The 27,532-nt window shown below is 43.2% G+C and overlaps 1 protein-coding gene across 2 annotated transcripts in view; it reads right to left on the minus strand.

The window, feature by feature from the left end:
* The window catches only part of ADARB2 (adenosine deaminase RNA specific B2 (inactive)), a 353,051-nt gene that overhangs the window by 61,281 nt on the left and 264,238 nt on the right, over positions 1-27,532 (minus strand). For both annotated transcript variants that reach the window (XM_080385114.1, XM_080385113.1), the window contains 2 exons: positions 16,669-16,837; positions 9,537-9,688 (listed from right to left, as the gene is read on the minus strand). In XM_080385114.1, coding sequence (XP_080241240.1) covers positions 9,537-9,688; positions 16,669-16,837 — 321 coding nt within the window. The remainder of the gene's footprint in view (positions 1-9,536; positions 9,689-16,668; positions 16,838-27,532) is intronic.

Consider the following 27,532-nt stretch of genomic DNA (forward strand, 5'->3'; position numbering starts at 1 on the left):
CTCCTCTCAGCTAAAATCAGATGTGCAACATTGTTGCTTTGGAAGTGCAGCTGCTCCTGCACAGCAAAGTCTGGAAACCGGGCAAAGGGCTGTGCCGGCGCTGTGAATCCCGTGGTGCGGAGAACTTCTGCTCTGCAGCCTTTGTGAGCCTTGTCATGAGTCACAGAGGCACATTAGCTGGTCTCCAGCAATGATCAGCTCATCTTTGACAGTGTGGGGAGCTGCTGGTCGTGCCCACCGAGCAAAGCCAGGGCAGTGGCTGGAGGCTGTGTGGGGAGGGCAAGATGTTCCAGCAGCTGGAGGCCAGGGGAGACAAGTTGTTCACCTACATCCCAACCTATGCATCATTGTATCTTATTCCTGTTATTTTTAAATGAAAAATACTTTCTGTTAAAGCTGGGGTTTATCTTTTAAATACGTTTTGTGTGGAAAAATTGTCAACACCACTGGAATTGCCCATTTGGTGACAATTCTCTCCCCTGCCATGTTTTAATCAAAAAGTTTACACAAACATAAAGGGAATGTGTTATTCATCATAACCTTTTCTTTTATCAACAAAACACAGTGTTATTCATATGGCTTTGGGATTTTTGGTTTTGTTTGGAAATTGAAGTCTTCAAGAGTGATTTAAGAAATATGTTGTGAAGGAAGTCAGCAAAATGTGAAAACAAAAAATGAACCCCGTGAGACAGAAGCAATAGTAATCTGTCAATAATATTGACAAATACTCAGCTCCTCTGTGGTTGGTGTGAGTCTAGAGAGGCTGTTGTTCCTGCTGTATCACCAGGCACACTCTAGTTCAACTTCAGCTTCTGGAGCTGTAGATAGAAATTACTGAGTAAAGTCCTATGATCTCTGGCTTGAGAAATTCAATGTAGATCATCAGAAAATGGTCCCTGTTGGCCTTAAAAATCTATGGATTGTAGTTAATAACTTATTCTGATTAATGTTATAATAGCGCTTAGAATATATAGTGCTTTCCATTTTAATATCCTACCCTGAACATTAATCATCCTTCTTCAAAGCTGTGAGTGCTGGATACCTTTCATTGCCATTTTATGGGTATGGAAATAGAAATGACCAGAGTGAGATGAGTTGCTCAGTGCCAGCTAAAGAAGCTAGCTAGCAGAGTCACAGTCAGGAAGACTTTTGTTGCTCTTACACAGCTATCTTCAGATTTCTCTCTTCACAACACTCAAAGAAGCTCCCCAGGTGTCTAAAAAGTCCCACAGAGATCTGAACTGGACCTGGAGTTGCCTGACAAGCTTGATAAAACTCAGGTCATGAGCTTTACCTGTGACTCCCACTCAGTGGAAGGGTAAATTAGACCAAATCAGATCTGAGTGGGTGTAGTTTTTGCCCACAGAGATTTGTTCCAATTATGGTTTTATATTTTCAACCCAAAATACATGCCATAATTAGGCATGTATCTCTAACAGGTTATAGGATGTTGGGGGTGGAACTGGGGAAGGCATGTCCAGGAGCATGTGGTTCCTTTGTCCCTGCTGCAGAGGACCTTGGAGAACCTTAGACATCATTCCTTGGGCTGAACAAATTTGCGAGCAAACAGCTTTTCTTGCTGAAATTTTCTACTACTGTTCTGAAACCTTCTCAGACATGGCCTTTTGCTGATTAATGTAGCCTTTTTATCACATCTGAACATTGTGTCCAAATGCAGTGTTTTACAAAGCAGCAAAACCCATAACAAAGCAGAATCAATAAATACAGTGCAATGCCCTTTGGCGATTCAAGCATTCTGTTAAAATTAGGATCTGATTATAGCTGTGGAAACCTGTTTTCCTGAATCCTAACAAACACATTTTGCTTTACATGAAAGCTTTTCAAAGCTGTGGCCAATACTGGCTTTGAACAATCCATAGTTTCCAGCATATTCTTTCTCTTTTCCCAGATAGGCACACACTGTGCTGACACATTGTTCTGAAAAAAATCTTATTTGCTACTTTGAAACTCCCCCCGAAACAACAAAACACAAATAAGCAAAACCAGCCAAGAATATCACAAGGAGAGGGAACTGGGACATTTTCAATGCATTGTCAAAGCCAAAGAGTTTTCTCGTGATGTATCAGTTCTGACGAAGTTTTCTAACAGAGACAGAAGAAAGGGAGCTGTCTAGCTCAGCTGATAGTGAATTCACTTAAGCCCTGATCCAGGACTTGCTAGATAAAGGTTCAAGTTTTCCTTTGAGTCTAAGTGGCCTTGAATGAAAAAGCTTACCCTGAACTAGGCATGGAAGGAAATGAAAGATGATTTTTTCTACCCCTTGTTACTGTGCTGCTGACCATGAGACATGAAAAATATCGGATGTGATCCCAATTTCAAACAAATATTTTATTTTAAACATTTGCCTGACAGGTTTTGATTTCTTTCTAGCCAGTCAGTACTTTGAGACCTGAAAGCTGTCAATGAAGTGAAGGGGTTATTTGCTAGTCAGCTCTAGGAAAACACTAAAAACTTAACTACCCAGCCTGCTGGAGATTAATAAAGAAATATGAAGCAATAGCAAACTTCCACAGGTTGATTAATTGGCACTGAAAGCTTTACAACTTCTAGTGTAGCAAAACAAGAGCCTCTTTCAGAGGAGCATTCTGGGGGTCTAGCATGATAACACCAACAATAAAACCATGAATGCTTTCGCAACTCTTCTAAGTCAGGAGATTGCTGGATTCTCTGCCAGGTTTAGGAGCTAGACCTGACCCTAGGGATTGGCAAAAGGCTTAGCATGGCAGGCTGTGTAGGGCGTTGGACCTCTCCTTTGGACTACAAAAAGCGATGGGATTTCCAGGGGCCAGAACGCACAGACCACATACTTGCAGACCCACTGGCACTGCTGCTCTGAGTGCTGCACTGGGTGGGTCCATCTGAGCATAGGGATGCAACAGCTACTGCTACTGCAGCTTCTCCCTCAGGTGCCGTTGGAAGGGCTGCAAGCTTCACAGCAAAGGGCTTGGGCCAGTCCCCATCTCTATGTGTTCTGGTCCCTCTGACATGACTCTTTCCTCCCTCCTCCATTCTCTCCCTCCCCTGCAGCCCTGGATGAGCAAGGAGTGAGTAGGAGATGCTGGGGGCAGAAAAGCTTCTTGCAGCACTGGAGTTGGCTCAAGCCAGTGTCTGCAGGTCCCGTGTGGGTGCTGTGCATTAGAAGAAGGAGAGGGGCTCCATTCATCCCAAAGCTTTCTGGACTTCCCTCACAGGCTTTATGTTGTTTTTCACCCACTTCCTCTTGAGCATCACAGACCTTGTTGAGCATCACAGACCTCCTCCTGCCTGAACTTTCTTATCCTCACTGTGACCCTCCTGTCCCAGGGTCCCAATGATCCCTCTCAGCCACGCTTCCTTCTCCTGAAATCCCTTTGCTCACCTTCTCCAGAAGAAAAAGGCTCCCCCACAGTCCCAGCATGGACTTATATTGGATGTTGGGAAGAATCTTTGAACTGACTACACGCAGCACCACCTCCACCCCCGGAAAGCCTTGACCTAAATCAGACCAGTGCTCAGACCTGCAGTGCTTGGGGGAACGGAGGACCAATACACCTGGGCTGGGCTCTGCCGTCATCTTTGCCCATCTCAGCCAGCAGCATGCTTCACCTCTGCTCTCAGCCATGGGTGATGTATGTAAGTGACGGAGAGACTTAACCAGAGGTGACAGTCCTGTGACTGTGCTTTCCCTACCGAGTTAACTTGAGTGAAAGCAGCCACACTCTGAAACAGCATTTCAGCAACCTGGGAGGACTGGGTTAGAAAACAGGGCAATTACATCTAAAACTGATAACTGCTAACAGTCCTGAGCAGGGATGTGAGCTCCGTGACAGACCAGCTTCTAGTTAACTGCAGAAAGTCTTTGCATTTCCTCTGTATTTACTCTGGTAAATCAAGCAGGAAGGGGCCCTTGCTCCAACAGGACTTGATCTCAAAGGAGGCTTACAAAGGGTGCTGTGCTCACGCCATGAACTCAGACTTTGGCTCCACCCCAGTCTAGCCTTAATGAAGTGAAATGACAATTTCTCCTCACCTTCTTTAGTAACCAGTTCCCTAGTCCCTGAAGTAACCCAACAGCCTCACGCTGTGTCTGCAATTCCTGCAGCATCCTTTACGTAACAAAGCAATCTGGGCTGACCACAGTAATTCATCCAGTGCTAGGATTATTTTTCCTGAGGCAGTGTTCAGCACTACAGCCTACAGTGTTTTGTGCATTTTTTTTCTTTCGCGTTACTTTTGGGCATGGCTTTCTATGATAATTTTGTTCTGAGATCCCCCAAGGTATTGTTCTGCTCAGTCATATGAAAAATAGGAAAATAACACACCTTTATGCCAGTCCCACAGACGGGCCATTCATCAGCATAAAATCAACTTTACAACCCAGGAGGAAGCTGCTCCATGCATTGAATAGCTACGAGTTTCCAATATGGTTTTCCAAGCTGCAGCAGGCCAGCAGCCGTGACAGGGCAATATGATACCAGGGAGCACTTGTACAATGGAAACAAATAACAGTGTCCAAGCCCAGGGGATGACATATGATTACCCTCAGTTTTTGTAACAGGGGCAGTATATCAATTCGTTAGCACCTACGTTTTCTTGTAGTTACAAATATCGAATTCCTTTTTAGATTACTGAGTTATTTAGATGATTCTTCTTGAAATGCTTTCCCCCTTACCATCTACTCACAAGAACAGAATTTGTCCATTTAAAAACCCCATGGGATTGGCAGACGGAAGGCAGAGAGCTCTTCTCCTTGTATGTCCAATAGTGTTCACCAAAGCCAATGCTTTTGGGAGTGATTCTAGCCCAGCTGCTGCCATAAGCATCTTCATTGTATTTCCTTCCTGATACATGCCTGCAGGACACTGAATGAGGAGTTCTGGGGTTGGAAGTCTCTGGACAGTCACGGGAGATCATTTCTGTCCGTATCTTGGAGATGGATAGGCTCCTTAGATGGCCTCTGTCTGAGTTGGGCTCTCTCCTGCAAGTCCACTCAGGGTATGTCTTTCAGGGACTCTGATCTGGGGATTGTATGCTGATACCATCTGGGTCAGCCCCATCTGAACAGAGTGCTGAGTCTCTGGTGTGAGCAGGGCAACCCTTCAAGTCAGACCTAGATTTGGCAGTTATCAGAGAGCGTTTTATCTGGGAATGGGATGTAAAATCCAGCAGCCAGAGCCACAGGCAAGGAAAGCACAGGTTTGCACACCAAAAACACACTTGAAGTAGAAAGTGCAAACTTGGTTTTCTGGGGAATCTTCAGTTCCCCAGTTTCTCCGAAAACTGGATTGCACATCCCACCCCATCACCTACCAAGGCAATGATCCAGCTCACGTGGTTACAAGTGGATCCTGTTTAGATGAGAGTTCTGTCAAATGTGTGTGCATGAGAGCTTCAGCACAGCTGTAGGTTAATAGACAAGCAAGAGGAAGACCCCATGTGGAGCAGATGCAATGGTGTGTTTCAGACCTAAAGGGAATGTGGGATAAAACAGGAGCTGGGCTATCAAGAAGTCAATGGTACAAGGCAATACAGCATGTTAGCAAGAGATAGAAAAGCAGCCCAGGGGAGAAGAATGGAGACAAGCCCTGGGGCAGATTCTGTTCGTCTCTTTGGCAGTCTGTGTAGTGAAAAAGAGAGAGTGTATCTCTAGAAGAAAGATGGACAATGAGGTAAAATCCTGCCAGGGAAGGAGGAGTGGGGAAGTGGAGGATTTATTAGCTCCATATTTTAAGCAATTCATTTTGCTTTTCAAGAGACTCTTAAAAAAAAAAAAGCCAATGAGTCAAGAAGCCCTAAATTAGCTAGGAAGGCACTTCAGCTAGGAAGGCACTTCAGCAGATCAAGGACTTGATTATTTTGTGGTTGGCCCTAGATTCAGGGGAAGGTGTAAAATATGTGACAAATACCACAGGGGTAGCAGCTGCCCCCATGGCTCCACCTCATGAGCTGGAGTGTGTGTGCTGCAATGGGAAAGTATCAGCCCCCTCAAAATCTTCAGGAATCCCAGGTTAACGCGCCCTAAGAAGTCGGGGCATACCTTACTCTGGTGTACACAAAGGGAGAAGGAATCAGAAAAGGAGGTGTTGTCCCAGGCTCCCTGACCTACAGTGCTGATTCGAAACAGGGGCAGAAGCTGAGTATATGAAGGAGCAATTAGAGTCATGAGGACACTGGGAACATGCTGCCTCTTCACTATATAGCTGTGCGACAGCTTTGTGGGTGACCTTGGAAAATGATGGGAAGAGTCTTGGGAAGGAGTCTGGCCAGAGAGAATGACCCAGGACAAACCCATAAAAACTCTCACAACTATCTGAAACCCCTCTGGCATTTCCCAGCATCCTGTTGCTGCAACGCCAGGGACCCTGGCTGGTCTCCTCTCCTGCTGTCACCTGCTCCTGCACCTCTCCCCTCAGCCTTCTCCCCTACTCTCTTGGATTGTACCTGCCTCTCCCAAAGCTTCATTTTCACTTGAACTTCTCCATAAGCTCTTCCAGCCTCCTGACATATAGGCACCAAAAAAAGAGTTAAAACCCCCTCCATGCTCAGAGCAGCCCCGGTCCAGCTAGATTTTGCCTCTCTTAGAGCTGCCCAAGGATGTATCAACAAACAATTTCTGATCCAAGAAAGGCATCATTGCAAATCAAAGTGAGATTTTATCCTTTTGTCCCTAATCTCTTATTACTCTGCATGAACCTGGCATGGGTGCAGGCTCCCTGGACCTGTCCTTTGCATTGCAGCTGTTCATACGAACTGCAGTAAGGTCAGACTTTTACACATGCTGCTAACTTGGTACCCTGCTCTATCCAGTAAGAAATAAACTGGGTTTCAAGTGCCTGCTAGCTTATCTCCTCCCTTACCAGAACAAAGCTCATAAGAAGGAAATGTGAGGCCTCCCTGAGGGTACTGGGAAGACATGGTGGATAATAGGAAATTTTTGGAAAGAGATTTGAGAAGTGGATTTTACTCATTCCCTATATTGATAAAGGCTTATCATACTCCTTCGCAAAACCAGAAACCACATGGCGAGACACAGTTTTTAAATGTTAATGCATCTTTAGAGAATAATCAGTAATGTTTGATGGCTTGCGCTAGCTCTAGGAGAGGCTTCTTTGTTGTTTAAGAAATGAAACAGCATTCATCTGGAGTTTCTTGTCATTACTGGATGAAAGAAAGGTTATTTCTTTAGTAAAGAAAAAAAAAAGAAAAGAGAAGATCTGAATGATAAACATCATAAAATACTTATCTTCCCAGATGTCTCTGGGATAATGTAAGCTAAAAGGAAATGCTTATCTCACTGAAGGACAGCTTTTGGCAATATGGCTTTTTACAGAGTGCTAAATTATTTTAAGAACACAGGACAAAGGTAGAGAGACCTGCTTAAAAGAGTGAATTCAAACCAGATGGGTGCCTCTTGAAGTCCTGCTACTGAGTCACTGTGTAACCTTGGGTAAGCCACACAGCCCTTTCTGCCTCACCTTCTGCACTGGCGCAATAATTGGTGTAATAACCAACAGCAAAAGTATTTCTGTGACACTGTATGTGTCAGGCGTTGCGTGATTATATATATCTTTAAACACAGCTTCCTGGCTGTACTGTTATCTAAAGAAGCGCTGCCTCTACATAGCTGGTAGAGTTATACATAGCTGGTAGAGCCTTTGGTTGTTCTCAAGAATGGACCACATTTTAAAAATAAGTACAGATTTTGGTGCTTCCACTTCTTATGTGAAGTCAGGGGTGCACCAGGAAGCCTGTCTTCTGGAAAGCATGAGGGCCTTTATTCAAGTATAAGGCCTTTTTAGATATCCCTTGATAAACACATAAAGTAGGAGGCCAAAAATCACCGTTCGTTTTTGATATTCATAGGCACTTCCTTTTTTATTTTTTATTCTGTTTTTCAGATGATGCTATGTCTCCTCATTCTGTAACTCATCAGAAACCTGCCATTTTGCTGTTTGCAATTTGAACATTTACTTCCTTTTCTTCATTGCATAAACCCTGCTGACAGAATGCAGAAATCATGTTGGGTAAGGAAGTGTATTTCCTTCCCCAATGGGTGCATTCTGCTTTCTTGCCCCAGCAAACTGCTGTTTCACACATGACAAAAAGATTCCAGTCTGGGGAGAATAATACCTAACTGTTAATAAATAACTTGTACAAATAAGAACCGGGATTGAAACTACTCTCTGATGGATTTGCCTGTGTGGAAGTTAGGTCATTGTGTGACCTTGGATGATTAATTTTACATTTCTGTGTCTATGCTTCCTCCTCCATCCATTCTTCTGTCTTGCCTGATTCACATTCAAGGTAGTCAGGGCAAGGACTGTTTCTCATTATATGTACATTTAGCAGCCAGCACTATGGGTATTACAGCACTGTAAAATGCATGCATGAGAAGCAATACTAGGGGCAGAGATCAGAGTGCACCTTGAGCATTGTGCATTGGAGCATGTGGTGACAGACACGTCTGATAACCAGCCACAGACCTCTCGAGCCCCCTGTCCCTGTTGGGGGCATTCCCTGTGGCTAGGCAGGGGCAAAACTGGTGCAGTGGGAATACAATAAAGACGTGTGTCTGTGATGGCAGGGCAATGACAGGGACATGCAAGTTTAGGGGAGGACAAGATGAGAGTGCTGGGTCATGTGGTGGAGATGGGATGTCTCTTCATGAACAGTAAGTTCTGCAGGTCTCTTTGTGGCACACGCTGGCTCACTGGCTCAAGACCTGAATTGTTTATCTCACTTGCAGGATCACCTCATAAAGGAGAAATCCCTGGAAAACCATGTTTCTGCTTAAATGCTATAGGTATGCACCCAGGGACTCTAAGGCTGGCCTGGTGGACTACATCTAACCCATCTGCTGTGCAGTGACTACGCAGTTGATTTGACATAGGCAGGATGGCCTGGGAGGGTCTTTCTTAACTTTATTTGCTGCAAGGGCAGGTAGTATCTGGAGACAGTGTGGTCTTCAACCAACACCACAGATGTGTCATATGGTATCGTATTGTATCATATCGTATCGTATCGTACCATCACCTGCTTCAGACTCCAGCCACTGCAGCCTGGACAGCTCAGGTATAGTGTCAATGCAGCCCTTCAACCAGTACGTACTGTCTGAACCCTGATCCTCTGGGTAAGCCCATGGGATTCAGGGATCTCTTTGCTCGTAAGGACCCTTCCCAAGGCATTTGTTTACTGTTGGGGTTGCATTTCCTAGAAGGCAATGTAGGCTATTTGGGACATGTTCCCTAGCTGAGCCTCTGAGCCTCAGGCATGCAGAACAGCCTCCCACTGCCTTGCCCAGCTCTGATTTTCCCTGCACACCTTCCCCCCGTACACGGGAGCAAGCACCAGTTGCACAGACATGCACACTCTGCACAGTGTGTGCACCAAACAGCCCATGGTGTTCCTGCTCTCAAGTGAAACATTTTCCACAAGCAAAGAAAAAAAAATGAAAGGACTGATATTAAAAAAAAAAAACAAACAAACAAAAAACCCATGCAAAGATGAAAAAGGAGAGGGAAGTTTTTTTTTCTTACAGTCGGTTGTGATTTCGTAGGGGGAGTTGAGGCGCGCATCTCCGCAGGGTGAAGTGCTCACGTACAGATGGAACAGGATGTTCTCCCGCAGCCTGTAGCCTCCCTCTTTTAATCGCACAAAGATTGATCGCTCCCAGTCTTCTCGCCGTTTGCTATGATCACAAAAGAGGTTCCAGGTCATTTGTTACACTCCAAATCAGAAACATTTCTGCTCTCCCTCTCTCTCTGTTTTTCTCCCTCTGTTTGTTTGTTTTTATTAGTACCTGGCATCATATATTTTGCCTAGTGACAACAAGAGAAAACCAATAAGCTTCTCCAAGTGAAGAAATGTGTGAAGGGGGTCAAAAGTGTCAAAATGCTTTTGATTTGCTTACTTATAATATATTCTAATGATAAAATGTGTGGATTTTTGAAGGGTAACTCTCTTTCCTCACATGCACAGATGCATAAACACAGTGATTTTAAAGAGGTTCTGGTGCATGAAGAAAGGAAAAGTTCTCTTAGTCTCTCATGCGAACAAATCAGCTCTGCTCATCACAATGCCTAGGCACGTGTTTAAATCCCATTAACATCACTGCAGCTGAGATGTGTGTTTGTATGCTCCACTGAAAAGGGCCTGTACTGAAGCACCCACATTTTACAACCCCTGCCAACTCTCCTTGCTCCCCAGGCATTGCTTTTCTTCCCCGTTCAACCAGAGCCACCTATGAGCGCTCCATCTAAGCCAGCACTGTCCTCCTGGTCACTTGGCATTTCTGGAAACCATAAGCCATCGTGAGAAGTGGGGAAAAAACTTGTGCAGGCTTTTCTCAGCAGAGTTGAAAAAGATACTTATTAAGATGAAGCTTTTATCTTTGCAGTGGTTCAGCAGCTAGATGGGGACACAGCGCACATATTCCATTAGCAACAGCTGCCCGGGAGGCCAAATCCTCCCAGTCCTGCAGTTTGCAGCAATAGCTCGCATTAGGGCTACGCTGCCGTGCGCTTCCTCAGATGATTTACATTTGGGAAGATAGGGGCAATTTCTCTGACAGGCAGCTGCCTCTAATACATATATTTGGGTGATGGTCATGATTACAATTTTGAAAGTGAAAATGTGATTAGTGAAATTATAATGAGACTCCTTTCCCTCTGACGCCTCGGTCCTTCCCTCAGAAACCCAAGGGTCTTTTTGCAGGAATATCTCTGAACAGAACGGCACCTGCAGGTAATGACTTTCCTAGGAGGCTCTTAATAAGCCAGAATCCTACTTGTTTAATTCACTGTAAGACAGCCCATTAACCAAGGTGATTTCTGCTGGTTTCTCTGCCTCCTGTCAGCGTAAACAGGGGTGCTTTCTGCTCAGCCTTGGAGCAAGTCCTTGGCTTTAATCCAAGCTGCCTCTGCCTGTTTTCTCCCGGTGCAGCCTCTGTGCTATTGAAGCTGTTTGGCTGTCACTCTTCCATGGTTTGGGTGTTTTGTCATTTTTTGATGCCAGGATGCGTTTGCTGTCAGGAGGAATTTACAGGCACATTAGCTCGCCTGTCAGGGACAGGGAGCCACACTGGCTGCCTAGCCGGGGTTGCCACATGCAGCTCCTTCATTTTCTGCTGGCTGTGGTGGAATTTCCCAACTGCACTAATTATATTGTCTCTCTGATACAAGCCTCTGAAATAATAAAATACCTGTAAGTCCTGCTGCTTGGACTTTAGAGCAATTGCAGTTAGTTTTAAATAATTCACTGCAAAATCAGCTGGGAGAATACAAAGCTGTGCAGTCTTAATGCCTGCTATTATTATGTTAAACCTCACCAGAGTGGGGGGCAGCTTGCAGTACTTAGAAACAGTTGCTATGCAAGGTTGGAGCAGTCATTTTTGGGCTGGATTTCAGGACTTCACAGTAATCAGCACCCATCCTGTTTTTACTGGTTATTGTTTTTCACTGATTAACCTTGCTCTCTTCCCTCTCCCCGAGTACCAAGAAGGGTCTGGGGCCAGTGTGGATGATGGGTTGGGTGATGGACAGCTGCTCTAAAAATAGATGGCAGGGCTGGAGGACAAGGCAGTCTGGTTCTTCCTGCAGGCTGAGATCCTCCATATCACATATGGTCCTGACCTGCCTTTGGGATGGTCTTCTGGGGGCTGAACTCAGACATAAGATTAATTCCTGCACAGTGGCTGAATAAGTTTAATGACAAACTCTGAGAGTATTGTTAAAAAAGAGTTTGGTTTGCAATACTGTCTGCCGTGGCTTAGCAGGGATTCTCGTGCATGGGATGCTTGGAGGATTTCAAAGCCCAGGAGGACCCAGGGACCTTGTAAAAATGGTCCGGGTGGAGCATGAGACTCACTTCTGCAAAGTCATTTCTCCCCCAGCACCAGTACACTTCTGCCTTCCCTCTGGGAGAGCTGTTTTGAGCTGTGAGGGGCAGAAGGAGTTTGCAGTATAAGTCCTTTGCGAAGATGCTTTGCACAGCCACACACACCTGCACAAATCAATGAAGAGAGAAGCCCACAGTGATCTCACAGATGTCAGTCATTCAGGAGGTGGCATTAAAGTGTCATTTCCACATGCTGGCAGTGGCTAAAAGAGCGGAATTTGCCCCTAATCCTTTGCCTGTTATTAATTTTTAGGGAGAGGTAGGATTTGAGGCTGTTTCAAGAGGAACATTTAAGAATGTGCTAAATTCTAATCTGGTGGTGAAGTTCATTATTTAGCATAACATGCATATGTTTTGAGCTGACTTCAAGAAGGTACTGAACATACTTATGGTTTAATATATGCAAAGTGTTTTGCTGAAACAAGGCCTTACTCTCAAAAAGAGAAGCAGAGGAGCTGTTTTTAGCATGTATGCTTTTTTATTTAGCACGTACAGGAAGTTTCTAGTACACATGCTACAGCAGGGCATCCTAAGAAAACTAACAGCAGGCTTAAAAGGGAAGGAACTGTGCCCATTAGGAGGTTAGTAGGACAAAAGTAAGAAATAGTAGATGTATAACAAGCAGCTCATTTTCCTGGGGGCGGGGGGGGGGAGGGGAAGGGGAAAGACTATTCCTTGCTTTTTATGTATAAAATAAACAGTAGTTTGCATCTGACTTGCTGGAAAAACTTAACTTCAGGTAAAATCATCCCTCTGGCACCTGCAAGGCCACTACAGCAGCAAGACTGCTATGGTGCTGATTTATTTTAAGAACAGGCTATTTTATTTTTCTTTTAAAAAGAAGAGTTGGATTTTCTGTGCTTCCCTATTGGCCAGTTGGCATAAATAATCCCACTGAAATCAATGGGAACTTGGCTGCCATCGTTGCAAGAAAATGAAACTTGGAATTTGTGTACTTTTTGATGGTGATTTTTAGAAAAAGCTTCTCAAAAGATCTTTCTTGTCTTTCTTTAGTATATTAGAAAACTTATGTGTTACTTTTCATCTTTTTCGTAAAAGTCTTGAGAACTGGAGGATTATGGTTGTCATAAAAAAGAAATCTTGGAGGGCTAAGAGTTTTAATCAGACTGGTTAGAAGCTGTCAGGTTTTAGTTGTGTTTTTAGCTTTTATTTAACTCGACCTCTAGACAATGAATTGTTGAAAGAAAGTTTCCTTTTGAAGTATTTGTCACTCTTGCTTCTTGGAGAGGATAAAGTTCCCATTCTGGAATTCTCCCAAGAAAAGTCAGGAAAGTCACCCCTCTAACATTTAGCAATATGAAGAGAAGGAAAAAAAAAAAAAAGTAATTTACATATTGGTTCAGCTTTGTCTTGTGGATGAGACTGTTCTACAGTTTATATACCTGAAGCGGTCACCCTATGCTCTCTTTGTAGGAGTGGGGAAAAATTTGCCGCAGTACCTGGCAATTCATCCCACCCACAATAGATACTTTACTAGGTCTGCTGAGTCCCAGTCCAGAGATGCCCATCTCTCTCTGCTGGTGATAAAAGGATCCTTGAGGATCTAGTTCACATTCAACTAAGTTTTAGACATCTCAAGTGAGGTGTCATGAAGTAAATTCAACTCAATGAATCCACCTCTCCTGGACATTAGTTCTCTATCCTGGCCCTTGCTTTCTCCAGCCTGCTTGTCCCTTGAAGTCTTCATGCTACATTCAGGCAAGTACTCGTATTGCTTTTACTGATGTCAATACTATATTTGTAAATTCTGGAAAAGTGGTTCCTTTTCAAGGAAAGCATCATATAGAAAAAGAATTCCTGTGCTTCAAATACCTGAAGTTTGAAATCCAGCTACAGAGATCACTTTGAGCAGGTAGACTTGGTTTGAGGAAGCCATGTGGAAAACAGGGAATAATCTGAACACAGCAAAATTGCCTGTTCCATAGGGAGGAATGGAAAATTTAAGTTATTTGAGGCAAGAACTATGCTTGCATTCTTTTTTTTTTTTTTTTTTTTTTTTTTTTTTTTTTTTTGCATTAGGGAACCATCTTTAGAGTTTCTGTTCATATGTGACTTTGTGCAACAGATTCCTGGCCTGGGAGAGGACATTAATTTGGGGTAGGTTAATGTAAATGCATGAAAATGCAGAAGCCACATTTGTGTCTCCCCCAAGCTTGAGGAGCTGGTGTGCAGGGGGTCCCAGTGGACTGAGTTAACATGTTTATCCTAAAAACCCTGTCCTTTTAGCTATGTGGTAGGACCATGTGATTTATCTGCGAGTGGGAGCTATCTCTCTTTTTCTAGAGAAAAAGGGGTAAATGTGACTCCATTGTGCACAAAATGCATTTTTCATTTAATTTTGAACACTCCCATTTTCTCACCATATGACAAAGCTTCTGATGATGGCATACACCTGAGTGTAGCAATAAATACTAGAATTGAAGAATATATTATAACACACAGCCTTGCTTCCCGACAGACTTTAAGGAAGCAAAATCTGATTTGCTAATATCTCCATCTCTGTCTTTCAAAGGTGCTTATCCTTGACAATTTTGGTTGAGAATTTTATTGTGTGTGCTGGTCAGAGAAGCAGTGGTGCCTGCTCTTGGCTGAACAGAGTGATTTGAAGTTATTGTCAACAGAGCTTGTGCTGCACTGAGGATTCTTTTAACAAAAGACTGTTAACATTGATCCAAATAAAATAATAATATGACTGAACATGTTAGGGAGGTGAATCAATACAATAGTTTAATGTACAGTGGTAGCACTTGTTTCCCAAGAGACCACAGCACGAAGCAAGTACTAGGGCTGCTACACTGCTGAAAACATAATAATTTAATGTAAACTTGAAAGCAATTCAGATTGAAATAGAGAGAATATTGGTTTTGATTAAACCCTTCAAGGCTCTTGTCCCCCTTTGTTAGTCAAGCTCATCTACTCGATATACTCTCTTGTCTTCAACTCCAGCCTGAAGTGAAAATAACCACTATTCCTATTATTGTTGCTTCAGTGCAACAGCATCGTAAGTGCTCACAAGAACACACAATCCTGCTCAGGTTAATCCTTGTGTCTGTGACCTGATGCAAAATCTTCTGAAGTCAAAGGAGTTTTTGCACTAAGGTTAATGGCCTTCAGATAAAGTCACATGAAAATGCAAGCAAGAATGGAGGGCAGGAGAATGACCTGTAGATAAGGGGGGTTTGTTTGTTTTCTTTCCTTGCTTCCTTCATTACTTGGTTCCTTCCATATAAGAAATGCCACCTCAGCTTCACTTCTGCTCAGTATTCATAGGCTTATGCAATAATTCAGGCTGGAAAGGACCTCAGGGCTCTAGCCCAACCTTCTGCTCAAAGCAGTTTGCCAAGTTCCTTAGGGCTTTATCCATTCAGGTTTCAAAAACCTCCAAGACAGGAGGGAGACCGCACAACCCTGTCGAGTGGCCTGTTCCACTGGCTGCCTATTCCCACGCAGACAGTTTGTCCTAATATTCAGACTGAGCTTCTCTTGTTTCAGTGTGTGCCTGTTGTCTGTCATCATCCCACTGTGCACCTTGGTAAAGATGCCACCTCCATTGTATTGTTGACATATGTTCTGCTGGGTCTGCCATCCCACCTCCAGGCTGACAAGCCCAGCTCCATCAGCCCCTCCACACAGGCCCCTGAGTGTCTGGGTGGCCTCTGCTGAACATGCTTCAGATAGTTGATGTCTGTCCTGTACTGTGGGACTCAAAACTGCACATGTTATTGTAGATGTAGGTTTAATGAGTGTTGAGTAGTGAGGGATGATCACATCCCTTGACTGACTCTTCATACAGCCTTGATCCTGTTGACCTTCTTTGCCACCAGGCACACTTCTATCTCATGTTCAGCTTGCTGCCTGCCTAAAAACCCTGTCCTTCTCAGCAGAGTTGCTTCCCAGCCAGTAAAACCCCAGCTTGTGTTGTTGCAGGTAGTTCTTTCCTCCTTTGTGCAGGACTTCCATTTGTCCTTGTTGAGATTTCTGTCAAAGTTCCTGCTGGCCCAGTCCTCCAGCTCAGCCCTCAAGCATATCAATTGGTTCTCCCCACAGGTCGGTGTCCTCTGCAAAGTTTCTAACCAAGTGCTACATAGCCTTTTCCAGACTGTTGATAGACTTGATTAGTCCCAGGATAGACCTCTGTGGTACCCCACTCATTACCAGCTTTCAGGAAGTGTATGATCCGTTAACAATTTAAATGGTAACAGGGTGGGTTTGGCTGAAGACAGGAATGATCATTCCTCTGTAATGATTCTACATTTTAAAACATGGTAAAGAAGGAGTGAGTGATGGCATCTTGCACTTTGGCACAAAGTTTACTGTACTATTGACTCTAGGGAGTCAATGAAGGCATTAATGATCAATAAATCACTCCCTTGAGATATTTCAGCAGCAGCAAGGAAGACAGCAAAACAGCTGTAGTGAGCAAAATGACCCCCTCTCAGTCTCTGGCCAGTGAATGGTGCTAATAAGCCTGCACATAAAGATTTGTACAAAATCATCAGGCTTCATAAACCCCAACTTTATGAGTCATATCTAATAGCTACTGAAAGAAAATCAGCTGAAGTAAAGGAGCTCATGACCCGACACTCTAAACTATCTAACTCTCATCTTCTTCTGTGCAGTGTATCGGTCCTTTATCAGCTAAAGACTTGGAAACAACAACATAAAACCCCAAATAGTTCAAATGTCTGGAGGACAGATCTGTTCCACTGAAGGCCATATAACATTCCCCAAGCATCAACAGAATTCAGTTACCTTAAGTGTAGCTCCAGCTGTGAGTAGAGGAAGTGAACAAATGCCCTTCTTGCCACAATTTCTGCATGGCAGTCGTTGACCGCAAGCCCTTGGTCATTAATGTATTCCCCATTTATACATTTGGTACCCGATGACAGCACAATAACCTGAGCTTGCTTGATGTCCAAACCTGTAGGAAGAAAAACAAAAGGGCTGTGAAATTGCCGGGGGTGAGTATGATATCATGATTGTTAAAGTTCTCACAGCCCACGCTTTGATGTGGCAGCCCAGACAGCCCTAATGGGATGCTTGTTAAGGTGATGATATGGCCTTTGGAATATGCAGGAATCTCACATCTCTGTGTTATTAGAATAATGAAGGCTCTATTTCAGTCTTGCTACTAATTCCAAAATAAAAGCTTGCCACGAAGTTTACTTGTTAAATCAATAACTACATCATAGGAGAGCATACGCTGTAGGGAGGTAATAAAGATCTCCTGCAGTGCTGATAAATGGCCAGGTTTTTATGAGCTGTTCAAGATATTTTCTAGTGGGAACACACACTCCCTGTAATATTAGGTTTCATTGCTGTTGCACTATAAGTACTAAATAAAATGCAAGCAACACTTCTGGAGCTGCTTTTTTAAAATCTCGGAGAAAAAACAGATCTGGCTTTCAGTCCGGTTTCCTTTTCATGTCTCCAAGAGCAGCTACATTGGTGCCTTTTCCACTGCAGTCTCAGGGATGGAGCATTCGTCACTGAGACCAGCTTTATTCTTCCATTGCCACTCCAAGTAATGGTGATGGCAATAGAAAGACACGCTTTTCTTGTTCCAGGTAGACACTTTCTAGGATTAAATCCTGATTTCTTTGGAGTCAGTGGCAAAATGCTTACAGACTTCAATGGGACCTGTGTTTCACTCTAAAATGTAGCTCATTCAGCCCTGTGGACAATTTCAAAGAAGAGTTAAGAATGAACTAAGCCCAAGCTGAAATCACTTATTGCACAGCACATTTCAGGATGCATTTTTCTGAATACCAAAGAACAAAGGAGCAGATCTTGGAGAAAGAGGACTTTTCTGGCTGATGGGTGCTTCTTCTAGATGTGACAAAGTAGCCTAAGAGTGTTGGACTGTGTTTGACATTGTACACGATGACTGTGTGTACATGTACAGCAGAGCAACCCTGACTGCTGTGCTTGGCATGGCTGTGCCTGTGTAGTGCCACCTGAGATGGCTTCAGCACCCTGCCTAACCTCTGGCTGCTGCTCCAGGGAAGTAAGGGTGTCCAGGAGGTTCTGCACCCTCCCCATGCATCTCACAAGAAAATCCATAAAAGAACTCAATGGAAATGAATGCCCGTGTTTAAGCAACTGAATCAAGCCCTCAAAGTCTGATGAATCAATGCCGAAGACAGGCCTGGGGCTGCAAGTACTCATAGGGACATGGAAACAATCTCACCACAGGCCATGGTGATGCTGTTTCTGTGATTTTACTTTAGCTGTAGAAAAGCTTTAGAAAATATTTTATAGTCAGCAATATTATTTTTTTTCTTATGATGAAGTCTATTGAGTGGCAGACACCACACACCACACCACCCTCCCACCCACCCCCCAAGACTGCAGATTTTTTGGGTTGGACTTTCATCTCGTCTCATATGAGATCCACTGGTGTGATATGAGAAAACAGCTGAATGGAGAAGGAAACCATATTTTAAACATAATACTTCATAATCTCCACACAGCACTGGGACTAGTGGTGGATGACATGCATGGCTGCCATGCTTAATGTATATAGTAGCAAATGATACAAAAGTTATCTCATGCCTATATCAGTATGACAGCTACATCAGTGGTCTAAAAGGTTGAGCAGTATTGTGGCATTGCAGCAGTGTGACATTTGTAGGAAAGGTGTATGTATTGAGAAAAATTCAGTTAATCACACTTGAACCCCTGGTTGTGAGTCTCATACAGCAGTTGTTATATGTATTAGTGACAAAGGACATATCACTGTATGCCTGTGCCAGAAGTTTAGTCTCTATTTGTTACATAAATGTGGCCTTAAAAAAGTGTTTGGGAGTATTTTTAGAAAACCCAAGAAGTGAATGCATTGGAGAAATGCAATTACAAAGTGCTTGTGTTTATTCCAGTTTTATTACCAGATAAATAGTTGAGGCAGAAAAATGGTGCCTTCCCTACAAAGACAGGTGTTTGTGATCTGTACATCAGAATTGCTTTGGTGTCACTTTGCTAAAGGGTCACTACTTTCATGAGAAAAATAATGGATATCTTTAGATCAGACACATGTCCATCTAGGTAACTGTGTCTTTCACATGGACTAACACCAAACATTCCCTGAGCCCCTGTCTGCAACTATGTTTAAGTCCCACTCAGTATACTTTCCTGAACAGTATATAGTATTTTCCTTGGTTGGAAGGTACATGATAAGAATCAGCTTTTTTGCCTTTTTTTTTTTGGTTTGTTTTTGTTCTATTTTATTTATTTACCGATGTGGACAGTCTTATTTTCCTCAGTGCAGCAGAAATACACCAGGAGACAATTCCTTGTTCAGAAACCTATGAGCCTCTCTGCTTGCACCTGAGGACCCCTGTCAATACTCCTCAGGGCAGTGAGACCAACTGCTTCCTTCTCCTTACATTAGCATACCCCTAATGTGCCTCCTCATCTCTCCCTTCACCTCACAGTCAAAGCACTAGGCTCTGCAAACACAAAGCAAACCATCTGGGGCAGCCATCCTGCTCTCCTGCTTTCCAGGAGCTATACCTTACTCACCCCTCCCAATCAGTCCAGTGCACTGTGATGCCTTTTATTATTTCAAATATTTTATCTATAAATAAGCTTAACTCTTTCCCTCTTCTAGTTTGAGATGTTCGTAAAATGATGAAAAAATTTTCTGTGAGGTCTAAATTTATTCAGAAATTAAACAGAGGACCCCAACCCCTATTGATACAGCAATAATATGAATCCCTCTGATGTTGTTTGCTATCGCGACACCCACCCACACAGCAATAGCAAGTGTGCTTGGGGGGTTCATTTTTGGGTGAATTAACTCCATATGTTGGCTTTCAGTGGTATGGGACCCAGCAGGTAGTCACATGTGGACACAGCCTGGGGTGTCTGGCAGTCCTGGCAAGGTGCATGTGTTTGCAGAACATCACTTAGATGTTGCCTGGGGCTACAGGCAATGGTTTCCAAGAATTTGCAGAACCAGCCTGAGTGTTAAACATTAAAAATCTCCATGTATTTTCCATTTGCAATGACAGAAAATAACCCATGTTCCTCCATGCTCAGAAATACCCAAGAGTTATGTCTCACTACTGTGGTACTCAGAAACACAGGTGTACATGACTTATGCATTAGCTCTGAAATATTTACACCTCACTGGGGAGCCAAATGGGGAAAGTGATCTGTGACCAATGTAGCACCGTTCAGTGCTGCATGTGGGGGCACCCAGCGTGATGAGAAATATTTCCAACAACCTGACTGTTGCCTGATGTGTTCAGGAGCATATATGCTAACAGATTGTCCTCTTGCATGCCTTGTTTTGCACTCACATAGACTTGGAGTTTTATCCCCTGTGAAATGCTTGGTATTATTTCCAGTGAACACAGAAGGAATTTGTCTCTGAGAATAGGACACGTGATGCCTAGTTGATGAAAGCAAATTTTAACATTGACTGATCACATTGGCATTTTAGGCAGCATTTCCAACTCTTGAGCCTAGATACTTGCTTCAGTGATTCAGAATTAATAGGCATTTCTGTACATTTGTCTGTTTTGCATAAAAACCAGTCATTAGTAACTCTTGTTATTAATGTTTGCTTCCTATTTTATTTTGCCTGCAGAATACTTCAAATTTCTCAAGTGATTTCTATATATGAATGCCAAGTTACCTCCTAACTGTTGATTAATCTAACCTTAGACATGTGGCAGATCTAGACCAAGCACACCATCAAGTTGTGCCTAGGAAAGCTATAGGGTTGGGTGCGGTAAAATCCTAAACTAGCACTAACCTAGCACCACCAGCCAAACACCACCTTCCCTGCCTAGGGGTGTATGATCCGAGGTGAGGACTGCTCTCGCCAAGACCCATGTTCTTACTGAGGAGAGCCAGTCTCAGGTGAAAGACCCAGGGATTTGTGCTCAGGTCATTTGACAAACAAGAAGAAATGGGCTACATTATTGTGACCTTAACTCCTAATCCATTGATTGTCGGAGTTCATGAGGCATTTCATCCCCTCACCGCCTTCTGTGAAGTAATGTTTGAGGAGACATTAGGTTAAAAGTAACTAGCGAACTATTTATAACAGGCACCTGCATTAGGTCTCTATTATTTGCCTAAAGACCCCTGATAGTTTTCAATTTGAAAAGGAAATGGAGCAGAGGAAAGGGAACTGAGGAGCTGTGTCAGCATATTGGCTGGGTCCTGGCTAACGCTGTGTTGGCGGGGACAGCTGGGAGAGGGGGAAGGGGATTTGCTGCCTTTTATTTCCAAAAATTCGGTCAATTAATTAGTTGCATTATAGAACAACAGTGTACCCATAGATGACACACCTTCTTTGGTCACAGGTTCAGTCTAACGATCAGGTGAGGTAATGAGTCTTGCTGGTGCTCTGCTGAGAGTCCGAGCCTGCCCGGGGGTCTGGTGGGCAGGGTCCCCCCTCACAGCCTGGCAGGGGAACCTCCACCCGGCTAATGCTGATTTTCTGTGTAAATTCTAGTGAATTCATGATAGTCCAGACTTTCATGTCACAGGTGAGCCATTGGAAAGAAAGAGGTTTTCTTATAAGCCTCTTTGTTTGCTGACACCAGTGGTGAGATCCATTTCAGCTGTTCTGGATAACTAGCGTTCAGATGTCTGTAGCTGAGCTAATTGCTGTAAACTGTGTAGTCAAAGGAGAGGAATTTTCCTGGGAGGTGGTTCATTTGGCCTGTTTTAGATATTTGCTTTTGGATAGTCTGCGTTACACCTCAGCATTGCCAGCTTCTCTCCATGAACTCTGAAGACCTGTAGACTGCCAGCAGAAGTACAGCTTTCTGAACTGTAGACAGCTGCTTGTAGTAAGATTTCTCTTATTACAAGTAACCAAAAACCGTGTGTGAATCCGCACTCCCCAATTTGCAAGATGGTAAGCAAAGCAAATCCGGTGCCTTCCAGAAAAATTCTCCTGATGTTTAACCTTTTTTTCCCAGTTTTCCCCCCCAGAACAATTAAGGATAATTGTTTGTATTAATATTAATATATTAATGGATGGTTATATTGCCTTGAGCTGGGCTATTACACACATAAAGCAAACAATGCCATCTTCTCTACATGGCCTCCCAAAACATCAGTCCTGCAGCCAAAAAGCTTGCAATAGAAATAATTCAGAAAGATGCTGACAGAAGAGACAGTAAGCAAGAAAAAATAAGGTTTTCCCAGCAGATAGGCTGGATAGAGAGGACTGGCTGACGTCTTACAGACTACAGTTATGAGCTGTGCTTTTAAGTCAGCCATAGCCATAGACACAAACTGTCTACACCCATCTGCTTCAAGACACAGCTCTACCAATAAAACCAGAGAGTTTTGGCCAGTCTAATCAGTGGTTCTACTGACTTTAATAGAGTTACTGTCACTTCTAATGTGCTGTGATCATTAAGACCTTCCATAATACAGAATCTGTAGTCCTGCATATTTATGTGTTGGAAAAGGAAAATCAAAATCACTAGGTAATTGCAAGAGGTGTTGACTGTTACGTGCAATCAGAAAGCTGAATCACGTTGGTTGTCTATCCAAGAGCTTCTGTGAAATTCACTGAGCTTCATTCACATTGAACAGGATGGAGTTTGCAACTGCTCATACCAGCATACAACTGGGATCACACTTTAGCTTCTCAGCAGCTGGTGCAACACGTTAAGAAACACCAGTCACTATGCAAACGTCTATTTCTCTGCATGTTTTAGACCCTGCTAGTGGTAATGAAATCTATCTTCTTTTTCAACATGACACTGTGAAGACAACTCACTGCTTGGAATATATTCCTTTTAAATTAGAAAAAATAATCAGAAAAAAACAGGTTTGATTAATTAAAAAAAAAGGGGGAAAACCCCCACCTTTTTTATTGGGTTGGTGACAGCTGACACAAAATCCTATGTGGTAAAAAGGAAAGCCAGAAATAATGATAGTGTAACATCAGCCCTTGTGAATAATTCATGGGGTACAATTTCATGTTATTTTAAACGGTGCTGTTTCTCTCTCTGATAAGCAATAATTTTATGCTCTTCCTTTGCCTTTTTTAACAAATCAGTCAAAAGGATTGTCTATTGTTATCTGCAAAAAAGTGTATTTGGAATAATTTTCAAGGCAGCTTAATAGAGTTCTGATCACAGAGGAGGTTTGTGGTTTTGTTTTTTTGTTTTTTTTTTAATACCCTCTACTCTGAGTAAGTTCAGGTTTCTGTTTCAGGTTTGTTTAGGGAAGCAAAATTTCTTGACGCTACATAGCACTGACAAGTCCCACATTATTTTCTCTTATCTTCTTCCCTAGTAGTTCTGCCACATCCTTAGAATGGTTTTAACTTTGCAATAAGAGATAGTCTAGGCGTGAAAGGGCAGTGATGCTGGGAAAGCTGCCTGTGAGGACATGCTGTGGGCAGTCTTGCACCCCTGCAGAGCCCTGCGGGGGACTGCACTGCCAGGCAGTGGGCAATGCCCCATGCAAAATGCTACTGCAAAAGAGGTGAAGAGCTCTTTTCCCCATCTCCTCCCTGAGAGAAAGCAAGGAAAGGACACATTTCTCTGAAAAGAAGTTGAAAATATTTTCCCTGTTTGTTAATGCTCGCACAGATGTAGGTCTATGGTTAGAAGTGAGGGATATGTTTAACCAGGTCTATCAGTCCATTTGCCCCGTAGCTTGATGATGTATCTATAACCCCCTCTTTTCTGAGGTTTCAAGAGGTGTGAAATCAAGATGCACATGCAAGGAGGGAGCTGAGGATCAAGGGACTGGGGTGTGTAGCATGGTGTACCCTGCCCTTCAGTTTCAATGTAAAATATGCACTCCTGACACAGGCAGCTCTGCATGGACAACAAAGCCACACTCGTGACTGAAAAAAAAAAAAAAAAAGGGAATATGTAGCCATAAATGAAGAACTGTGTACAGCAGGCATGATTAACATATGCATATAGCTATTAACAGTATGCATTTATCTGCCAGCCATAAAGACTCTGCTGCAGCTCCATTTTTTCTCTCCATTTTCTACTGTACCAGTGGTGGTGATTGTGATAATCTCAGTGACAAATGGGAACCTGGCACTTCAGTGAGCACCCCAGCTGTATCCCATAGCTCACAACTGAGTGTCCCGAGAAGAAGCCCTGAGGGAGGTGGGAGCAGCTGATGGGAAAAAGTGTCTGACAAAAAAAAACTGGGAAGGAAGAAGCATGTTAAGGGCTTATGAAATGTAGCAGCAGGAGTCTGAAAAAAAGGCAATTGCATAGGTAGCAAATATCGGGAATGAAGAAGTGGCTGGCAGTGAGGTTAGAGATATTTTGGGGTATAAATGAAATGTAGTCTTTGAAAAACTGGAGTTGTGCAGGGTTTTCTTTTCCTGACGTCAAACTGTGAGATATGTGAAAGTGAATATATTGTATTTCTGTGAAAAGAGAGGGTGCAGAGGGAGCCTCTGAGACCCTCGTATTGTCTTCCTTTATTAATGTGTTGGGTAATCCTGCCCCGAAGGCGCTGCCTGGGGAAGGTCATTCTCTGCAGTGCTCTTCATCTCTGTCAGTGAATGGGCAGGGACAGAGGAGCAGTCCTCTCTGTTGTGACCTCTGATCCCTCTGTGCTGGAAACAAGAGCCAGGGCATTGTCTGAGAGCAGCCGTGGTGCTCCTTTCTCAGCCAGGCACAGTAAACTTCCCCCAATACCATGGGGTGTGGGTTTGAGAACAAAAACCGAATTCATTTCCTTCGGAAGAAAAATCCCTCTCTGATACAAGCCAGTTTTGAACTGCTCAATCACATCTTCAGATACCTGAAAAAGGACTGTTGCACTAATCAGTTTAGCAAGATCTATGCAGGACTTTCCAGTAACCCTCATTCACAAGGAGGAATTCCCAGCCCACAAATGAATGGACAGGAGGTTGCCAAAGTGGAGCTGAATCAGAAAAAAGGGACAAAACTGCTGAGGGTATGACTCAGCAGGAAAGAGTACAAAAATTAAATACGTAAATCTTTGGTAAACAACACCTATGAATGTGGTACAAGCTCTTCCAAGTGTCTGAAGGGTGCAAAGCCCAAGAAGGGAGATGGGTGCTAAATTTAGGGCAGTACAACTGAGGACCTGGGATGGCACCACAGAAAATGAAAGACAGGCTGAATAACTGGTGAGAATTATTAACAATGAGATCCATTAGACTAGAATGGTCTCCCAAGGTAGTGTTGAATGCCCCATTGCTAATTGATTCATTTAAATCTAGACTGGAAAAAGCACTGGGGAATGTACCATGGGGAACAATGTTATGCTTGCAGGGAAATGGACTGAATGACTTAGTGGTCTTTCCCAGTTCTAATTTCTATGGTCCATTTCCCTCCTCCCCTTAGTGGATGGAAAAGATGAAATCCCATCAGCTTTGCTTCTGAGGAGTATGGAAGGAGACAGTGCTGTGTTTCCAAGCGCCGGTTCCCTTTGCCTTCCCTTCCTTTCTGAAGCAAGAGCAGGGACAGTCAGCCCAGGCCCTTGGATGGTTCTTTCCCATCCTAAATCCATGAGGATTTTTTTTTCCCACTTAAATTGATAGTGGTAGTATCGAAGTTATTTGAGCATCCTTTCCCTTCATGTGAGTTTGAACACTGCTTTTCTCCTGAGACAAAGAGCTGTATGTGGGCTTACTGGTAATTCTTAGTTTTAAAACAGGACTAAACTGCACTTTTCCTGCCTGGTCCTGAGTGCAGATGTCTGTATTTCTCTAATAAATGCTGTGCCACTGATAAGTGAGCATTAAGTAAATTGACAGTCTTATTTGCTGGTGAGATCCTTAATTACAGTGAGAAAGGATGAAATCCTGAATGTAGATTTTGCCATATAAGTAGAGGATAAACTTATTCTTAATTTTCTTTTTTTCTTTTCTTGTGTACTTGCCTTTAAAAAATTACTTCCTATGTGTTTTACTAGATCAGTAAAGTAAAAACAATGGTTGATGTCACTAAGCCTTTATTCACCTAAGAAACTTCTGGTTTTAGGATGAGATGCACTCTTTGTATTGAGACTAGGACAATTTCCAGTTTGGCTTATCACAGGGGAGAATGAAAGTCTGAACTTTCCAGCTCCTTGCTTCATACACTTAGGGATAGAAACATTCCTATGTTTTATGTTAATTATTATACCCGTTCTTGTGGCCAATGCAATTATATGTGACACGGAGCCAGGGCCTCGCTTGCATCCAGGTTTTGAGAGATGCCAATTGCTATTTCAATTAGAAATATTATTTAAACAGCAAGAACCAAAAGCTATGTCGAAAGACAGTAAATGGTCTGGGATAAAAGGCTCAGTGTCTGAGAAGAGCTAGCTGCTCTGAAATGGAAACCAGAACAACCAGCAGGCACGGTGGGGAAGGTGTTTGCTGCTGGAGCTGCCCTGAAGGCATCAGGAAGATGTGCTGGAGACACCTACAGCTGGTGCAGCAGGTGGAAAATGGGGGCTCAATTCCCTTCCCAAGTTGGGTCATTCTCCCATGGGAGTGCCTAAAACTGCTGGTATGAGGGATGTTTTCCACTCTTCTTGCTGAACCTGTGCTACCAAACAGCTAAAAGGACAGAGTTAGGTTAGACAATAACAGCAAGGAGGGGCTGTGTGATGTGCTGGTTGGGGTGCTCACCTCCAGAAGTGAAGCCCTTGTTCTATACTTACTCCCAGCTGCTGCATGCATTTTGTCACATTTAGTGTAAAATATACAATTTGGCCTGGAAAGATGACCTTGAACCCGTTTTTCCCTACTCTGTGAGAGGCTGCTGGGCTGTGTGTCCCATCTCATATTTTCTGTTTCTAAGTAAAGTATCTTCAACTATTTTCTGTTCCATAGCACCGATTTAACACAAAGGACCAATATTGCTCTTGTGGGGGGAGTACTTGCAGTGGCACTCCTGAGCCCATATTTAAAAAAAAAAAAAGATGAACCTGGTGGAGCCACAGTTTTAACTGCAAAACCTCAGATGTCATTTGAGCTGAAATTTAGAAAACAAAATCTGTTGGGTGGCAGGAATCCTACTCTGCCCATTATAGATTCACATTGTAAAATCCAGGAATAGAGTTGTGGCTGTGGAAAAGGGATGCTTTCATAGAGTTCAGAATTATTTAGAGAGAATCTGAAGATTATTGGTTTAAGGTTTATAAACAGAGAAAAACAGATTTCTGAGAAAAAGTGACATATATGGTTACTAAATACATATCTATTTATCTATTTTAAAATATTTTGAGAAAACCTGTCATCTGCTGGTGATGTGTCAACCTGGACACATGTAAGAAAAGGATAATGTTTCCAAAAATATCAAATGACTTTGTGCCATGTCCTTAAGAGCATCAGGCAACAGAAGATAAAGAGACCTCATTAGATTTTCAAAAGCATGTCAGCAGTTTGGGTACCCAATTTCAATTTCAGAAATTTAAGTCTCATTGAAACACTGAGTCTCACTGGGACCAGGCTTTTAGCATCTGTCTAACTATGCAAATGGGACTGGAAAGCCTAAATTACTCATGTGACTCTCTTCTTGAAGGGATCTGCCCTGGGCACTAATCTGTAAATTATTCACACTTCCTCCAACTGGTCTGCCTACTTGAATCCAGCCTGGGACGGAACAGATTGATACTCTACGCAAGGCCTGAATTTTCTACT

This window comes from Falco punctatus, assembly GCF_963210335.1.
Source record: "Falco punctatus genome assembly, chromosome: 4".
In the NCBI taxonomy this organism is placed as follows: Eukaryota; Metazoa; Chordata; class Aves; order Falconiformes; family Falconidae; genus Falco; species Falco punctatus.